This window comes from Lepidochelys olivacea (genome assembly GCF_965140295.1).
Source record: "Lepidochelys olivacea isolate rLepOli2 genome assembly, chromosome: 2".
NCBI classification, from domain to species: Eukaryota; Metazoa; Chordata; order Testudines; family Cheloniidae; genus Lepidochelys; species Lepidochelys olivacea.
In genome coordinates this window covers 83921403-83940976 of record NC_140412.1, presented here as the reverse complement: position 1 = coordinate 83940976, position 19574 = coordinate 83921403, and the positions used below count along the sequence as shown (strand labels likewise).

Here is a 19574-nt window from a genome sequence, read left to right as displayed (position 1 = left end):
TATCTGAGTTCCTTCAGAACTCTTAGATGAATACCATCTAGTCCTGGTGACTTATTACTGTTTAGTTTTTCAGTTTGGTCTAAAACCTCTTCTATTAACACCTCAATTAGGGACACTGTTTCAGATCTGTCACCCAAAAAGAATAGCTCTGATGTGGATATTTCCCCCACATGCTCTTCAGTGAAGACCATTGCAAATAATTCATTAAGCTTTTCTACAATGGCTTTGTCTTCGTCGAGTGCTCCTTTAACACCTTTGGTAAAATCCAATATGGCTCCAATTAATTTTATCTTCTGCATAGGGATCAATACTGGTATTTCTTTCCTAACAGTCCCAGAAAAGAGAACAATCAAAGGATGTGATGAATATTGTTCCTCTACCTCTGCCATAATCTCCCACAAACTAATCAATAGTCCAAATATGGGCATACTTGGATCCCCGTTTTTCTGAAGTAAGCTGCTACAACTAGACACTTTGCAAATACTCTGGCAGTGGCTGATAGGCTGAATGGTAATTCCCAACCACAAACATCAAATATCATCTGTGGAATGGGTGGATTGTGATAGGGGAATGTGTCCTGAAGGTCGAGAGCAGTGTACCAATCAGTCATTTGGGCACTGTACCAGTCAGTCTACGGATGCGATGATGGTGGCTAGGGACACCATTCTGAACTTTATCTTCCTGAGGTAAGTGTTCACTCTTCTGAGTTCTAGGGCAGGCCAAAGTCCCCCCACTTATTCTTGGAGATGAGGAAGTACCTCAATTAAAAAGCCCTCCCTCTGAAGCAAAGCAGGACCTCTATTGTGCCAAGAGCCAGAAGTGACTGGACATCTTGGTCTAACAAGCTCTTGTGAGAGAGGTCCCTGAACAGGAACAGGGAAGGTGGGCAAGTGTTGAGTATGGACTAAATTAAATCTCAGATCCCACTCCAATGATTTCCAGTACTCATCCATTTCTTGTTATATCAGTCCAGAAACAGTGGAAATGAGACAGGCGGTCCCCAAAAGGGAGGAGATGGGATAGCTAGATCTATAATAACTTGTAAGATATTCCTGGGTGAGCAATCAAATTTACAGCCTCAATAATGAAGACAGGTGAGATGAAGTCCCAACTGTTTATACGAATTTCTCCCACAAACTTCTGTTGTTTCCTTTGAGCATCCATTTGTCAGTACCGATAGTAAGCAGGCTACCTGTGGTAAGCTTGAGGTCTGAAATGCTTATGTTTGGGAGCTGGCATGCATACCCTCAATGACCTGAGGGTTGCTCTGAAATGGAAATACACCTGACCTTTGATCAGATGCAGAAAATGCACTGCTGAGGCTGCTGTTAGCTGTCAAACCACCCGAAGGACACAAGAGGCTCTGATGTGTCTCCCTGCCAGTGTAAAGCTCACCTCTCAACCTTCAAATCTGCTAGTATGTGACACCAGCAAACAAAATGTGGGACAAATGACTGAAATACGAAACATTATTTTGGTGATTCAAAGTATAAGGTACAGATTATTGTGGTTTTAAAGTACAAAACCTGTAAGGTGTCTTCTCACAATGTTTAACCACATACAACCATAACCCATAGATCAGCAGCAGAGTGGCAAGATGTGGGTCTGCCATGTAAGAGATCTGGACTCCACTCTTGACTCTGCCTGCAGTGACCCTGCATACCTCTCTGCTAATGTATTTTAAAAATGAGAGGGAAAGATGTGTGTGCAGCAACTCATACTTGATTGTGTTCTAGGTTTAGAACCTTAACCAACAATAAGGGTAACGAAGAGCATGGGAATATAAACACCATACTAGAGGTGTGATTTGAAGTCAAGGTATACTTCCAGCTCAGAGGATTTGTAAACCTGCCAAAAGTAAATGATTTTGGAATGCTTATTATTCTCTCTGTAATAAATCTATTTTTCATCCAACCACCATGAAAAACTCAAATAGCACTCAAAAGAGATTAAATTTTATGTTTTGATTTTTGCCGTTTTTATGATATTTTTACAAAACAAAGGTTTAAAAGTCTTGTCAAAACAAAAACTCAAATGCAGCCTTAACTATGGTGTCATGACCAGATCTGACAAAACAAAAAAAATTCGTACTATAATTTTCAAAGCTCCATGGAAATTTATGCGCCATCATGAAGATTAGTAGACATGGAATATGAAGAAGAACGTTTGTTTACTTCTGGTCTGGGAAATTCTTTCCTTATATCATGTTTAACAACATATTCTGATACAATGTTAAGCTAAATACACTAAGCTTATTATTATTATTATTATTATGTATTCTTTTCCATCATAAATCATGAAAGGATGGGATTTGCAATCTCTCTATACAAACGAAATGGGCTGGGGATTTGGCCCACAAAACCAGCAGATTCAGGCAAGTCTTATAAAACTTTTCACTAGCTCCTGGCTCCTCAGTCTTTTCTCATCCTCATGGCAGTACAGGCTCCCTCAACAGCTACGTCCACCAGAAATCCCTAGGAGCAGAAAAGGAACCACATGTCCCCCATCACATGGGGGGAGGAAGTAATTAATTTCATGCTGACAGCATGGAAAAGATAAGGTCCTTAATACTGAAGGAAAAAATGGCCAAAACTGGTTTTCAAGTCTGTAACAGCAAACCTATATTTCTCTGTAATCAATTCTGCATCATCCTAATATAATTTAAAACTTAAAACATGCCATACCTTCCTCCTGTTTCTTATTTTTTTCAAAGAGCTCTGCATTTTCTTTTGTTAGAAACTTAACATCATTGGTTAATGTATTATTTGTTTCTTCCAGCTAAACGAAAACAAACAGATTTTAAAACAAAGCATTTGCTATACATCCTACCCATATTCAAAACTGTATTTTTTCTTTAAAATAATCTTAAATCAATAATAGTATTTTACACAGAATTACCATTCTTAGATTGCATACTCACTAATCTGTTCATACTTCAAAACTGTACATAAAATTCTAGATATTTTACTTCTGATCCCTCTTTCTTTCACATAGACACTGGGTATACAACTCTCTCTAAGAAAAGGACTAGGTCTACTTTTATGATCCATGCAGCGTTGAGCACATTTTCAGTGTCCAATAAATAATACCCAACAGAACTTAAGGAATTAAGCAGAACTTCAGTGTTACTTTGTTCAACAGCTTTCAGTAAATTTTAAGGAACGTCTATGTAAACGATAACACGTAGCTACCTACAACTGAACCCAGAGAATCAGGTGCTTGTTATGAAATTCCAAGATTTCAGGCTTTCCATAATTATTTAATATCACTCTCAGTCCATGGAATTTACATTTGAGTAGTGTTATATATCATGGAAAACAGACAGGCACATATGGGTAAAAAGAAAATATTTGTTTTTTGTCAAATGGGGCACACAGGATTTGTGAAATGAACTGTAGGGGGAAATTAATATTATTTGCCGATATTAGCTCCGAATCAGGATCATTGTGCTGGATGCTATACAAACATATTAAAAGACAAAAAGACTGCAGTTATGTTCAGTAAGAAAGTTTTGTTTGAAACCTACAGAAATACATTGAATGATTGTGTGTTGAGTTATGTTATCAATAATATTTGAAGTTGACAATTTATGGGTAGGAAGTTCCTACTTAGATTCCATATTGATGCAGTTATTTAAAATAGTCTCAAATGAAAATGGGGCATTCTGGAAAATGAAAGGTTATTTCTTGGGGCTATTGCACGTGTAACATTACTGCAACAAATGTTACTTCAAATAATTTAATGTGGGGGTGTAAAGTACATAATAGCATGCAGAAAAACAATGCATTTTGGTCATCATGCGCAAAATTTTACTGCTGGGTTATGTTAGGCAGTATCTGAGTGCATGCATGCCTCTGCATGCAGAAGGCCAAAGTGGAAGAACACAGTTTAAAGATATTATAAAATAGAAATATTACACTGCAAATTAATAGGGTTTGTGAGTAAAAACTCTTAGTTAACACATTACTGTAAATGTAATGCAAAAATTAAATGGTTGCTCTTTTAAGTTGAGACTTCCTAGCTTGTATATTTTGATTTAAAAATATTTGCCTGGAGAAAACCCAGTATCTTTCAAATCCTTTCTGAATGAGGAAAGTGATTATGTAGTCAGATCCCTGAGTACACTATTAAAGAAACTGATGATTTAAAAAATATATAGTGATGAATGGTGGACCGACTGAAAGATACTGTGCTTGATTTTCAACTTGGCCTCAACCCAGACCCTCTTTTTGTGTCCACATTTATTTGGGAGCTCAAATAATGTAATTTAAATGTCTAAGTACCTGAACGTGCCCTCAGATATCTAAGTGGCAGCAATTATGTGCACAAATAACAGCAGATGCAAAACTGCCTCAATTTGCACGCACAAAGATGCTGGACTTCAAAAACCTGTCTCTAAATTTTTATGCACACACACACACAAATTTTTAGTTATAGTTGTAATGTTTGATATTTTTTTTGACAATAAAGCCACTTTTTATACATTTAAACAACAACAACTTACCCGGCTTACAATGTTGTCCTTGTCAGTAATTTCTTGTCTATTTCTTGACGCTGCTTTCTTGCTCTCCTGAGTCAATTCAAAATACTGTTCTTCCAGGAGACCTCGGGCCAACTGTTCTGACTCAGCTTTGGTTTCAGCCAGATCCAATTGTGCAGCAAGAGTTTCTCTATAACAGAATGTTAAGATCTTATGTTTCCTGTGGAAAATACTTAATATTTGCAGGGAGAACAAACAAGCCCACACTGTACTTTTCAGTGCATCGTTTTTTAAAAAACATTGCCTTTAAAGGATTGAGGGAAGCAAATAGGTCTACATTAAAAAGGGATATGACACCTATGTAATGCACTACAAAAAGACATAGGTCCTGTCCATATCAGCACTTGATACCATGTTTGAAACCTTTTTCAACCACGGTTACTGCATAAGAGTTGTTACATTTCTAGCATCCACAGTTAATGAAGTTAAAGACTGCTCAGATATCATGCTCTATACTGTTTGGGTAGTTTCTGCTGAAGCACAGTTTTTTGCAACAGTGTTGTGTCTAAGGGTCCACTTGCCCTACAAATGCAGCCATACTGGGAGGTTAAAACACAGTTGGCCCCTGTAAGCTAGGTTCCCTTTGGTGCCAACTGGTAGAGGGCAAAGTGGGTGCATATGATTTTACAGGGATCCCTTGGGTCAGATATATGCATAATAGTTCACCAAAGAGTGGCGTGCAAAATCTCTCCCAAGAGCTAGAAGCCCACTGGTTGTCATAATCACTGCAAAATGTATGTGCACATGGTATACTAAAAATTATGTTGTTAAGGTTTTGGAGTTATGGCAGGTCACCAGGAGATGACACACCGTGAAGATGTTCCTTTCAGGCAGGAGGTAACTGACACCAATCTCCATGTCTGGCCATTTGTTTATTATATACCTACTATATGCATACTGGACCAAGTGTGAATGGAGTGATTGCAAAATCTGCAAGTGAGGAAATCTACAGGAAGCAACATACAGGAGAAGGGGTGTCCTCTTTATGAAGATCGACAAAAGATTGGTCTAGTATACCTTGGAGTGCAAATGAATACATTGAATCCTTCACCTAGAAGGCAAATTGACAGCATGCTTGTCTCATGAAAGGTGCATCACAGCCAGCCTGGCTGTAAAGCACTGCAAGGATTTTGGGTGAGCAATACTCTAAAATTAAGGAGATACTCGAATGTCTTAAGGTTGGGATCTTGAATGTGTGTTATTTTATATGTAACTATTTGTTTCCAATACTTCTAATTGCTACTACTTGAATCTCTAGGCTTTGTTAAATAAACTTATTCTTGATTTCACTATAAATACATCTAAGTGCTAAGCAGTGATCCAAGATGGAACTTGTAAACTGGGGTGTACTTGTAAGCTGCATTTGGAAGAAGTGAATCTGTGGAAACTGTGAGAGTGTCCAGCAGACAAGGGCCAGTACTCCAGGGAGACATTTGGAAGGTTCAAGGGCTGGGGGGTGTGCCAATCGGTAACCTATAGAGTGACAGTGTGGCCTGCAGGGCCTAGAGAGCAGTGTTTGTGTTGCCTATGGCCAGTGGAGTTAGGCAGCTGACCCACAACTGGCACAGTTCAAGGATTTTTCATGTTAAGGGAAGGTTGTAGCGAGTTGCCCCACAATCCAGGGAAGCATCACAGCCCCCAATATGGTAAAAAACATGGTGGTATGTTACAATATAGAGGGGATATTCACAGGTTCCCCAAACCATACTAAAGCCAGGTTAAGTTTTTACTGGAGTATGAGGTTATATTAAAGGCCTATCCATATTGCAATATGAAAATATGCTTTCATAGTTCAACGACAACTGTGCTGCAGCTGAGTCCCTGATTTTGTGTATTTGTAAGAGGGCCCCTAGCGTAGACAGGCAACAATCAGACAATTAGTTTGGAATAGCTCATGTATAGATCTAATTAAAAATGTATACAACATATCTTATGCTGAAGGGGTAAGGGAATAAAAAGCCTCCATAAGACAACAAAAAAATAAATGGGAATGGAGAGAAAAAAAAAGAAAAAAAAAGAAAAAAAAAAGAGAAGAGACACCGAAAGGGCTAAAGGGAGTGTCTCTTCCCTTGTCCCCACCTTGGGGAATTGAGATTCTCCTACATTTTCTTGCTCAGGGCTGTGATTGGCTGATAATCTCTCCTTATATCATATTTAACAACATGGTGTCTTCTCTCTCCTTCCTTTCCTTCTTCCCAAATCCACAGTGAACATTGTTCTTAACATGCCCTAATTTACTCTTAAAGACTTGTCTGCAATACTTATGCAGACCAATGACCATGCTTGTCAAGTACCACAAGTTCTGTACTATATTCAAAAAGTGATGGTTTTGCGCCTGTGTAAAGTTTATGAAATGGACAGGCCTAATTCTGCATAGATAGAAGAACAAATTAGTGAATTGGAAACAGTTTTAAGTAATAGTCTTTCGTAAGTTTTGAAATACTGTAAACTGTATATTCTTCAATTATTTGAAAAGATTCACAAAATTGGATAAACTTAATTGGTTTGGTTGTAGTTAGTACGACACATTTAAAATGAGCTTTCAAATGAAGTATTATCTTCATTAAAATTCTTTGTCTGAAAACCATTTATTGGCTCAAAAACTAAATGCAATTACCAGGCTAACAACATTTTTGGAGGAGGGAAGTGAGTCTGACAAAATTATGAATCCAACAAAACTATTTTTCAAAATGTCAGACATTTCTAAACTCTCAGGACTAATAACATTTCTCTCCAAAAACTCCAAACCTAGTCCAAGAAAATAAACATAAACCCTGACTCCATTCTTAATCATCCATCAATATAAGTAACATCCTATATATTCACCATATTACAAGACCTGTTATACTTTTTGTAAGTAGTCATTTCTCAGCATTATTGCAGGGGAAAAAAAAATTTTTTTATCCTGGATTCAGGGCTTCAAGATTGATACCACACTACTGTATAAGGTAAGGATTTTTCTGCTAGAAAATATAAAATGGACATACTTTTCATTTTGCAATTCCTGTATTTTTCTTTGAGTTTCTTTATTCTTCTCCTCAATTTCTTCTTTAAGCTCCTTTACCTGAGTTTTGTAAAGTGTCTGTAAGGGAAGTATTGGAAAGAAATCATAATTCAAATCCTTCCTTAAAACTCTCCTTTGCTGTGATACCTATAAAAACATTTTCACAACGGTTAGACAGCTGGTACACTGATATCACTTCTGATTATGCTAACTGATAATATTGTCTCATTGTTTCCTTGTACTCCCCCGTCTGTCTGTATCCATCTGTTGTTTCATACTTAGATGGCAAGCTCTTGAGAGCAGAGACTATAGTTTTGTTCTGTTTGTACACGGCATAACACAATGAAGTCCTGGTCCATGACTGGGATTCCTAGGTTCCAGGATAATACAAATATTAAAAACAGTAATAATCATCCTCTAAGCTTAAAATTAACATTTTACTCTGAAGAACTATGGCTAAGAATTCAGATCATACTGATTAATACTTCTTTAATTACATGAGTTCATAAAACTGACGAAAGGATCAGGGTAAAAACACTGTACTCCTGGTCTTCCAATTAGTAAAATGTTACACAAATCATGATATGTATGATAAAATTACAGTGAAGTTTAGTTAAACAAATGATTACAAAATAAACTTCTTTGTAGTGGGTATTATGATAGATACTGCATTATCTTTGGGGACCACACTGTATTAACTGTATTGTATGAATGGTTTACATATTGTTTTACATGTAACTCCAGGGGGAGAGTTACCACAACTCCTGAAATCAAAAACAGTGATTACTCAGTGAACTACTCAGGTTGTAAACACCTCCAGGGAGGTACCACACCCTGTGGAGGCTTGCATATACTGGTCCAGAGACCATCAGACAAACAAAGCGCTTTTGGCATAAAAAGGCAGAGTTTAAACACAGTGCCTTTTTTCAGATCCAGTAAACAGATAGGACCCTGTGTCCAAGGGATGGGGTGGACCCCAATCCTTGTGGAAAGGTTGAAAGACGTTGATCTACTAGGACCCAAAAGACTGATGGGTGATCTCTGGTAAGCTTTTAGCATGTTTATAGGAACTTTTATGGTTTTTATTTGTTGTCTCTGTAATGCATTTACCACAAGAATAAATGTATTATGCTTTATGAAGGCTAAATGGTAACAAGTATACACTGCTGTAGCAATGACCCTAAGTTAACCACAGTGTTGGACCATGGTCAGACCTGCTGGGGAAATGACAGTGAGGTGCAGAAGGAATGCAAGCCTAAACCCCAGGTCTGGAGAGAGAGAAACGGGTCTTTTTCTGAGAGAGAGGTGACAGCTGGAAGCCTGACAGCTTAAGTAGGTGCCTTCAAAGAAGGCAAGGAAGGGAGTGGTCAAAGGTGAAGTTAACCCTGAAACTGTGACAGGTATAAAAATATTTCTCAAGCTGAAATCTCAACTGACTATATAAATTCACAAGGATATTTCAAGTTCATGCATTAGAGAGCATCTTACGCCGCTGTCTGTACTCACACAAATGAAACAAATCCTCCAGCCAAATGAGAGACATGGAAGGCCCTGAGTACAATATTGATACAATCCCAGTGCATGAAAGTGCGGAGAATGGTTTCTGAGTGCTATGAACCATTGCTCTGTTGGGGCTGAATCAGCAGAGATGCCCATAGGATGATAACAAAGATGTTTTCCTAGCATTCTGAGGAACATGTACAGAATGCATGGGGTGCTATTTTCTCTGTAATTTGAACAAACACACTGAGGAACAACATTGTGGAGCCTACCATAGCACAAAAGTAGATTTCATCCCTCCTTCCTAAGATTCCCTTGTGCAAACCCATTTACACTGACTCAAATACTTTCCTATTCCCAAGATCAAGATGATAGTCATTTGGTTGAATATAATAAAAAAAGTCAACTATTTGGATTAATAGACTATATTACAATGAATTTGGCTTGACTAAACTAAGTGTCTGATTTTGCCATGCCTACTCATATTGAATAGTACCTTACCCCCTGAGTAATCCCACTGGGGACTATAGGTAATGGGTGTCAAAATTAGGACCTAAAATATAACAATTTTATATAGAGCCCTTATATGTTGTCTACATATACACACTTTAGTTTGTTTTTCTTAGATTTGTATATGTCTATATATAGCTACCCAAATGAAAAAGAATGGTTACTTACTCTACAGTAACTGTGGTTCTTCAAGATATTGTACTCAGTGGGCATCCCACTATAAGTGAGCATGTGCCTCATGTGAGGGAGACTAGATTTTGTTTGACTAGCCGTGTGAATTTTTCTTTTTTCTTTTCTTTTTTTTTTTTTTTGACTAGCAGTACAGTCCCACTGCAGGTGAGAATGCACTCTGCCTCCTTATGCTTCCACATGAGGGCACAAAGGGCAAGGTGGCTGCGACCCTCCCTCAGCTCCTTTGCAATTCGAAGCCTGTGTAGCTAAGAGCTCCAGAAATCAGGGATGGAAAGCAAGTGGTGGGATCACACTGACATCATCTTGAAGAACCATAGTTACTATATTGCAAGCAACCATTCTTTCTGCTTTGATACTGTGTATCTGGAGATCCCACTGGAGGTCACTGAAAAGCAGCATCCTTTCTGGATGGTGGGAGTGATGGCAGATATGAAAAAAGCTTTGAGAAATCTGAACACCACAGGGTGTAAAAAGACCGAAGGTGACTGAATTGGTGCATGGCACCCTGATATCACCGCCAGGTGGACTTTAAAAGAGTTAAAGGCTAATCATGCTTGTAGACCAGAATCTTTGGAACAGGGCCTTGTTTATGGGGAGAACAATCCTGGGAGGGCTAGTGGCTGACTAAATGTCAAATAACTTGTGGAATTTTTCAGGGATGATTGAAGTCTCATCTTCAAGATGTCTGCAGTCTGCACTAGGAGCTCCTGAATTGCCTTGAAACTATCTACCACCAGAGACAGTGAGGAGAATTTCTTAAGAGGTGAGGGGGGCTGCTGGACCTCTGGATCTCGCTCCTCTGTGTATGCCCGTGACTGAGGTCTTATTAGAAAAGCTGCTAGAGAGGGAGACTTCCTGGTCTTCTACCACTGTAGGGACAAGCTCCTAAAGGCTGGGAAAAGTAAGCTGCAATAGCCACAGTGGCATCCCATACACATACAGGTGGCTCTCGGATTCCTGGCTGGTCCAGTGACAATCCTGGTGGGCTAGTAGCTGAGGTCTGTACAGGTCCTTGGATCTCCTAGTGGTACAATTTGTGGACTTTAGTGGAGACGGATCTCTGCAGGCTGCCAGCAAAAAGATGTGCCTGGGGGAAACGGTGGAGAAGGGGTACACCTCTTCCACAGGTGGTGCTGACTGGTAAGGTATTGTTGGTGTCAAGGTCTGTACCAGTGCCAATACATATCTTGGTGCCGACCATGACTCCAGTGCACTCCAAGTCTGCCCTGCTGGTGCTGGAGTCAACATCGATGGGGACACTTCCACACAGGTAGAGTCTGCTACATTGCAGTCTGCTCCTTTCCACTGATCCTCAAGGCCACACTGGACTTGACCGAACTATCTTCTGATGTCCTGTCCCTTTCTTTACAAGGAGACAGAGATCCTTCTTGAGCTCCTACCCCAATGCTGAGAGTGACCCCTTTCAGCACTTTGCTTCAACCTCTGAAATGCTGATTAAATGTTGGGGCTGTCGGTGTCTTCAGCACCAAAAGTGATACCGGTGCTGACATTGGATCTGGCTTCACTGCTGTTTTCTCTGAGGAGGTCTTTGAAGTCATCAGTCCACCTTATGCAATCTAGAGACTACTAGAAGGGTCTTCTAACGCAATACATCTGGATCCAATGCCACTTCCGTGGATTGCTCCAGAAGGTGGAGCATTACTCTTGCTTCTCACGACTTCCCAGTCCTCACAAAGAAGGAGACTGAGACCAAGAATCTACTTCAGTTACAGGACTCTCCAAAGTGGAATAGGTATCTGTCAAGCCAGTCTTTCAGCAGAATTAGTCCACTGCAGGATGGACAGACTTTGAAGCCTATGGACTGAGAGTCTGGCATTTCTAAAGTCATGTACTAGAGCAGACTAAGGCGACTAAATGAAAATGAATGAAATGGAAAGAACTAAATGAAAAGAACAGAGATTGTTCAGAAGAGTCTCAGAATAACAGAAATTTAGTTCAAGTTAAGGTCTAGAGCAGGGATGGGCAAACCTTTTGGGCTGAGGGCCACATCTGGGTGGGGAAATTGTATGCAGAGCCAGGGCAGGGGGTTGGGGTGCGGGAGAGAGTACGGTGTGCAGGAACAGGCTCAGGGCAAGGGATTGGGGCAGAGAAGGGGTGCAGGTGTATGAGGGGAGTCAGGGAAGGAGTTGAGGTACAAGACAATGTGGGGTGAAGCAGGGGGCTCAGGGCAGGGGGTGGGGTGCAGGAATGGTGCGGGATGTGGCAGGGGGTTGGGGTGGACAGGGTGCAGGGTGCAGAGGACAGAAAGTTGGGGGCGGGGGGCAGGGTGCAGGAGGGGTTTGGGCTCCAGCCTGGCATCACTTACCTAAAGTGGCTCTGGGGCAGCAGCTGCGCTCACCGGAGCCAGGGCAGTCTCCCTGTATGCTTGCCCTGGCCCCATGCTGTGCCACTCCGGGAAGCAGCCGGCACCACGTCCCTGCGTGGCCACTGTGGTGGGGGGTAGGGGGAAGAAGGATGTGTGTGGCAGCGCACAGGGCTCCGCGCACTGCCCTTGCAACGCCTCCAGTTACCTCCCCCGAAGCTCCTATGAGCCACAGTTCCCTGTTCCTGGCCAATGAGAGCTGTGGGAGGAGTGCCTGGAGGCAAGGGCAACGCACAGAGCCCTCTGCCCCCTCAGGGCCCCAGGGATGTGGTGCTGGCGGCTTCTGAGAGCGGAGCGGGGCCTGCAGCACCACGGGAGGCAATCCCGCGGGCCGGATCCAGCCCTTAGGCCGTAGTTTGCCCACCGCTGGTCTAGTGGATCAAACATCAGCTAGGTTCTGTCCCACTAGCATGAGCAGCGAGAAGGACATGAGGGAAGACTGAGGCTGCCCCATCCACCCCACTCCTTACCTCATGTAGGAGCATGGAGGCAGCACAGGACACATGCAGAGCCCCAACAAACATGACTAGTCAAAAAAATCCATTCTTGCATGCTTAAGAGACATAAGCACCTAGAGTGGGATCCATGCTGACAGACACTCAAAGAATTCATAGTTTTGAAAAGCTGTCTCTACTTAGGTTAGACTTGGGCTGCAGCAATGTAAAGCTATATTAGGACAGTGTAAAAACACATCCAGTGAATAATATAATTATATGTTAAAAGGTTATTTTCTCTCCAGCCAAAATCCTAGGATTGTAAATCAAGTGCAATAAATACACTCAATGAAAGAAAAGTTACTGATTAATAGTAAAAAGAAAGACAGGGAAGGTGGAATCTGGGGCTCCAGTGCAGTTCTTTACTGTTTGGCTATTCACTTTCTGTGATGCATGGATAGACGGGTATTAACCTACACCACAGAGTGCAACACTCTGAAAATCTTCGGATAAAGAGCGTTTAACTTAAAGATGGTTTGGTTAGATTGGCCCAATTGTGACTCAAGCATCCCACATATTAAAGAATGAGGTTTTGTGGGCATGAAGAGTCGTGTGTGCAAACTGGGTATAGTATTACATACTAAAGATATATTAAAAATTATTTAAGTTGCAAAGTCAAGTACTCAGTAGTTAAGAAATGCCACATTTACAGTTGTCTATGCAACCTTAATTCAACCCCCTATGCATCCAACTTGTGCGGTGAAAGAAGCAGGTGTCCTGCAGGAAAAAAAACATTGTAGGTGATCATATAATTAAAGACTGTTATCATTCACACACACAAATAGGCAGAAATAAGGTTGCAGAGAATAACCATAGATCTGGCATCTTCCTGATTTTCGAGTAATTGATTTTGCAACCTAAACAACATTTTAATGTAGTTTTTCATGCAATTTCCTATATTTCCTTTTTTTTTTTAAAGTAAAAACAAATTCTATTATGTACAACTGGAACAACTGCCCAATTATGCAGCAGCAGCAGCATCTGAACCTTTACCTTCTGCAATGTAGCACAGATTTCTACCACATGAGCTATAGAACTAACTACATTATTGCTGGCAGCAGCAGAAAGCTATTATCTCAGAGGAATGTATAGGACGCTGGGGCCATACAGTGGGTTTTGGAGGTGATGAAGAAGCCCTGCCTGGCTCTCTACCCACACTGCTGAGTTTTTTTTAAATGTTCCTGTTCAGTTATTATTTTAGCGTGATGCCAAAATTTTTGTGAGAAATGCAAGTGAGACATATGAAACTGATTTTTAACAGTTTATCTCTCAGCCAAACCTCAATGGAATCTCATGGAACAAAGGGAAGACATTCCTTTAGCCCACAGGCTTGCTCCTTGACAAATGTAAAGGGCCTATGGCAAAGAATGGAAGTGTTACAGCTTAAAAAGCTCAGTTATTTTTATCAAAAAAAGTGTTAGACAACCAAAATATAGGGATCACTATCTGTCCCATCTGTAATATCCTACAAGGTTAGAGCCTGGACTGAGTCTTCAGACGCCTAGACTAAGCCAAATTTCCTCAAATGCTAAGGCTTTGCAAACAGAAAAGTTAATAAACCTTACTGACTTGGATAAATTGGATATTAAGTATCTCTTAGCATGGCCTTAGTATATGGTGAGGCTGATATTGGACTACTGTATCTCTCTCTGTTGTCCACATTATAAAAAGAATGTTGAAAAATTGGAGGTTGCAGAAAAAACCCACAAATGATTTGAGGCCAGATAAAATACCTTACACTGAGAGCCTTAAAAAGTTCAGTATGTTTACCTGACTAAAAAAGAAGACTAAAAGGTGACTTGAATACAGTGTATAAGTACCTTCATGAGGAGAAAATACTGGGCACTACAGGGCTCTTTAACCTTGAGGAGAACAGCATAACAAAAACCGATTTGTAGAAGCAGAAGCCAGACAAATTCAGATTAGAAATAAGGTATAAACTTTGAAAAGTGAGGGTGACTAACCACTGAACAAACTAGTAATGGAAGGGGTGGATTCTCCATCTCTCGATGTCTTAAAATCAAGATAAGATGCCTTTCTGGAAGATCTCTTTTAGCCAAACACAAGTTATTGCGCACCGTCACAGGGATAACTGGGTAAAATTTAATAGCCTGTGATATACAAGAAGAGTGAGGCTAGAAGATCTAATGGGCCCTTCTGGCCTTAAACTATATGAATCTTCTTTCTTTCAATTCATCCTAAAGTTCAATGCCAAATGCATTGGCTGAATCTTGTATAAATCTACCCAATTTAGGAGGTAGATTAAATAAATAGAATAAATCTACCCAATGGGAAAGTGACACCTGGCTCTCTAATCAAGTCTGCTAGATTATGAGCAAACTAATTTGGAACTAGTTTATACCTGAGGCACTTTTAGGAAGTTTTTGGAGGGAGTTCACTACTATATGCATATGAAGTGTTATTACTTATGCAACATAAATGGAACACAGTACCTTTGCTGCCCACAAAATCATATAAAAGAAGGGTAATAGACCAAGTACAGTATTTATGATTGTTACTATATACATATCACTATCTTTTCATGTTGTTAGCTTGATTTTTGTGTATTATTTGTATATTTTAGTAGTATTTTGTGTGTCACTCATTTATGTCAGAGCATTGGGGTATTTAGTCATGAAGTTATTGAACAAAACAATCATTTATTTTTGTAAAATTAAACCTACTGAAAAATACTGTTCAGCTTCAAGCTGATCCTGAAGTTCCCGCATCTGACCTTCATTTCCTCTGTATTGCCTTAAAGAGAGAAAACAAAACCTCATATAAAAGCCACCCATTACACTTGCACCTTTAAACTCAACATTTTTCTTTCATATGCACCCACCTCCTCCTTCACACACCACCTGTAAACATGGTAATTCATAAACACCACATTCTAAGATTCCAGTGTAACAATATAATTTATGGTACCATAATGGTAGCCGCCACAGATAATTTGGATGGGAAGCAGTGCTCCGAAAATGCTTGGTTTCGGTCTTCGACCTGCAGACTATTGTGGCACAGGTCCAATGAGGGAAGGATATTCTTGTTGGAAAAGTAATGCGGGCTCCTGTCAAGCTAAAAAAATCATAAGTGAGAGGAGGAGTGTTTTAAGGAGAAAAAATGTACCCAGTCATGGAGCTCAGTGGTCCTCCAACAGACGCTCCAAAGTCTAAACCTAAAATGGTGGTTCTTGGATAGGCACTTCAATTGCTCCAGAAAGGCTGGACAAGCCTGAGCATAGAAGTATCAGCAAAGCAAAGCTTTTTATATTTCAAAATAAAAATATTCTAATACAATAAATACATACACATCTTCACAAAGCACATTTAAAAAATGCCAACAAGTATTTTTGGTTTCTGGAAAAAGGTGACCGACAAAATACATGAACATGGGAAAAAAAAAAAAAGGATTTTCCATTTTATGTCAGGCCTCTACTTACTTAGTGAGTTGAGCAAACTCAAATTCCAATAATCTCTTCGCTTCCAACAACGTATTGATCTCCTGTTTCAGCTGCTTCTCAGAACCCTTCAAGTTGTCTGCCTCAAAGGCTTGTGTTTTCAGTTCATTCTGTGTCATTAGTCGCTTATTTATCTCTTGTTCCAGCTGAAGTGTTAGATTCTTAACCTAATTGTTTAATAAATCATTTTAATTTAAAATTCTTTTACCAAATATTTTCCTGGATTTTGTTAAAAGTAATAATGTTTCACATGTGCATTATTTTATGTCAAGCATAACCATTTCCTACATTTTAATCATGAAATAATGCATACAAATATTCAAAATAGCCTTCAATATTACTTGGGTGCAATATCATAGAAACTAGTTTTTCTTATAGATTTTAGTCTATATTTCGGCCTCAAGAACTGCCCTGTTCCCAGCCATTCATTTTTTCTTTTGTAACAGACTCTGGGGTGGGGCATGAATTCATTCTCATCTATTCTACCTTAAGGGGGACAGTGGAAGAGGCCCAAGAGGTTTGACAGACCCCCCCATTCTTTGTGGAATTCAGGTTTTACAAGCTTTATGTCTTTTCACCCTAGAAAGTTATGCGGCCCAGAGCGGTCTAAAATTTGAATTGCAGACAACATGGCCTAGCAGAAAGGCTTTCAGACTGACTCTTCCAATTTAATCTGAAAGGACAGTGGGGATGAGACCTAATAACAATTAGCTCTTATATATCTTACAACAACTTTCAGCTGGTGTTTCTGAGATTAAATTTTGCATGCTCTGAATGATACACTGCATTTTGAAGAATTCAAATTCAGAACACACAAAATATCTATTTTGCAAGTGTAATAAGAGTGCATGTTCAAACTCATAGGCAAGCTTTATTTAAAAAAAATAGAAATAAAATTAAATGCAAAAATTACCAATCAGGTAAGAGTTCAAACACAAAAGCGACAGGACACCAAAAAGTTAGCTTCTCACAGCAACATTAACTAGCAATGTTATAAATTAAGGCATACAATTATAACAGCATAAATGAATACATGTCAAATGTTAGATCTGGCTAAGTAACATTAATATGGGAAAATTAACGTTTGAATTTACTAACTGTTTTGCAATTCAACTTAGTGTCCTTTAATACACAGATAGTATATTCTTCAGTAATAAATTGATGGCTTTGATAATGCAGAAGAAAATATGCTAGCCACTTTGAAACCCATCTCTGCAAAACTTACTTCCTGCATAACTCTATTGCGTAGGACCCCACTGACTTCATACCTGGAATCAGTTCACTATTAATGCATAGCACTTATAAAGGAAGACTGAAAGAAAGACATATTATCCAGGGTCTGAGACAGACATGGCATTTGACCTACTCAGACATAAATGTTTACACCATTTAGGTGAAATTTCTTAGTACAGTTATATTCAATAACGTTACGCTACATAAATATCTCAACTTAAATAGATTCAGTTTTCTATTTCTTAATGCAACTATCATTCTTTAATTTGTCTTTTACATAGAAAACATGATAAGTAAAAATGCAGGTTTTGCTTACTTCATCCTCAAGCCTCTCCTTTTGCTCAGTGAGGTGCTCAAGCTTCTGCTGAGACTGCTTCAGGTCAAAGTCCAGCGTGGAACATTGTTTTTCAATCTGAACTATTTGATTTTCTGCCCTGTCTCTTGCTGCCCTCTCCTCCTTTACTTTTTTTTCCATTTCTAAACAGGAAACAAAAGCAATTGACCGCACAATAAAAAGGTATATTTGCAAAAATACAAATATGTTACTTCTAAGAACATGTTTGCTTGACCATGCCTTTCTTAAATACACCTAATATTCGAGCTTTGATTCTATCCTTGGGAGTTAAGCACAGGGTTTCTCTCCCCCCACACAATGGCTGGGGTGTTTGAAATCCTTTACATTCAGATGAGTATGCATCTCTAGTCTACTACTGAACAAAATCATTATAGTATTGTTGCAACAAACAGAGACACAGTGATAGTGATTGCCAGAGTGTTAGGACCCTCCTACAGGCAGCTACTTGTCACTCCGCTAACTGCCATTATATCAGTGCTTGAAATGTTCCAGCCAGTTCATGTGTTGCTCAAAAACAGAGAGCTTCCAACAACAGCCATTGAAAAATGAAATTAAATAAAAATTTTGATAGAACGAATAGCAAAAAACATCCTAAGGTGTGTCAACACAGTAGGGTTACCAACTTTCTAATCGCACAAAACCAAACACCCTTGCCGCCCTCCTGCCCCGAGGCCCCACCCCTTCTCTGAGGCTCCATCCCCCGCTCACTACATCTCTCCTCCCTCCGTTGCTCACTCTCCCCCAACCTGACTCACTTTCACCAGTATGGCAGGGGGTTGGTGTATAGGAGAGAGTGAGGGCTCTGGCTGGGGGTGTAGGCTCCAGGATGGGGCCAGACATGAGAGGTTCACGATGCAGGAGGGGGCTCCGGGCTGGGGCAAGGGTGCAGTAGGGGGCTCCAGGCTGGAGCCGAGAGGTTTGGGGTCTGGGCAGCACTTACTTCAGGTGGCTCCCAGAAGCAGCCTGCATGTCCAGCTCCTAGGCGGAGGGCCCAGGGGGCTCTGTGCACTGCCTGCACCCACAGGCGCCGCCCCCACAGCTCCCATTGGCTGTAGTTTCCGGCCAATGGGTGTTGTGGAGCTGGCACTCAGGGCGGGGGCAGCGCACGGAGCCCCCCATGACCCCCACTGCGCCTTGGAGCCAGACATGCCAGCCACTTCAGGGAGCTGCATGGAGCCAGGGCAGGCAGGGAGCCTGCCTTAGCCCTGCTGCACCACCGACCAGACTTTTAGAGGCCCAGTCAGCAGTGCTGACCCGAGCCAGCAGGGTCCCTTTTCTACTGGGCGTTCCAGTCGAAAACCGGATGCCGGGCAACCCTAGAACACACTAAAAAAACATGGGCCTCTAAATTATGAAGGGAAGTGGTTGGATGAGTACAAGTCATGTGTGATAACTTCAAAGCAGTAAAATTATAGGTAACTAATGTTTCCTTAACTTAAAGATATAAACAGTACAGGGTTTTCATATTTGTAGTACAGAGACGTTAACAGATCCTATGCTGACTTATACCAACTAAAGAGAGAGCCCAGGATCTTTAAATAATGTATTACATTATGTATGTTTTCCAATTTTGATATGCATATACATTTTCTCTACACCAAGGATTAAAAACTGGTTTTATGAACACTACATTAAAAACATTCTTTGACATTGTAACGGAATTAGGAAAACAGACCTTATTATTGCTCAGTATTTTGTTTGAAACTAAAAGGAAATACATACCACACATTGCAACTGATTTTGCCTCTTCAATTGATTGATGTTTGTCAGTTAACCGAGCTTTAGTCACTTTATGCTCATTTACCTCCTGTTCCAGCCGCTGTTGTAATATTTTGAGTTTATAGTTTAAATCTATTTCTAAGTTATTCTTTTCCTGCAAATTAGGACAAAAAAAGCATACTTGATT

At 40.2% G+C, this 19574-nt stretch overlaps 1 protein-coding gene across 2 annotated transcripts in view; it reads right to left on the bottom strand.

Annotated features, from left to right (window-relative positions):
• Nucleotides 1-19574, bottom strand: part of ROCK1 (Rho associated coiled-coil containing protein kinase 1) — a 182088-nt gene that overhangs the window by 31019 nt on the left and 131495 nt on the right. For both annotated transcript variants that reach the window (XM_084620659.1, XM_084620660.1), the window contains exons 18-24: nt 19391-19541; nt 17630-17790; nt 16063-16247; nt 15308-15377; nt 7528-7622; nt 4505-4670; nt 2685-2778 (exon numbers count right to left, since the gene is read on the bottom strand). In XM_084620659.1, coding sequence (XP_084476785.1) covers nt 2685-2778; nt 4505-4670; nt 7528-7622; nt 15308-15377; nt 16063-16247; nt 17630-17790; nt 19391-19541 — 922 coding nt within the window. The remainder of the gene's footprint in view (nt 1-2684; nt 2779-4504; nt 4671-7527; nt 7623-15307; nt 15378-16062; nt 16248-17629; nt 17791-19390; nt 19542-19574) is intronic.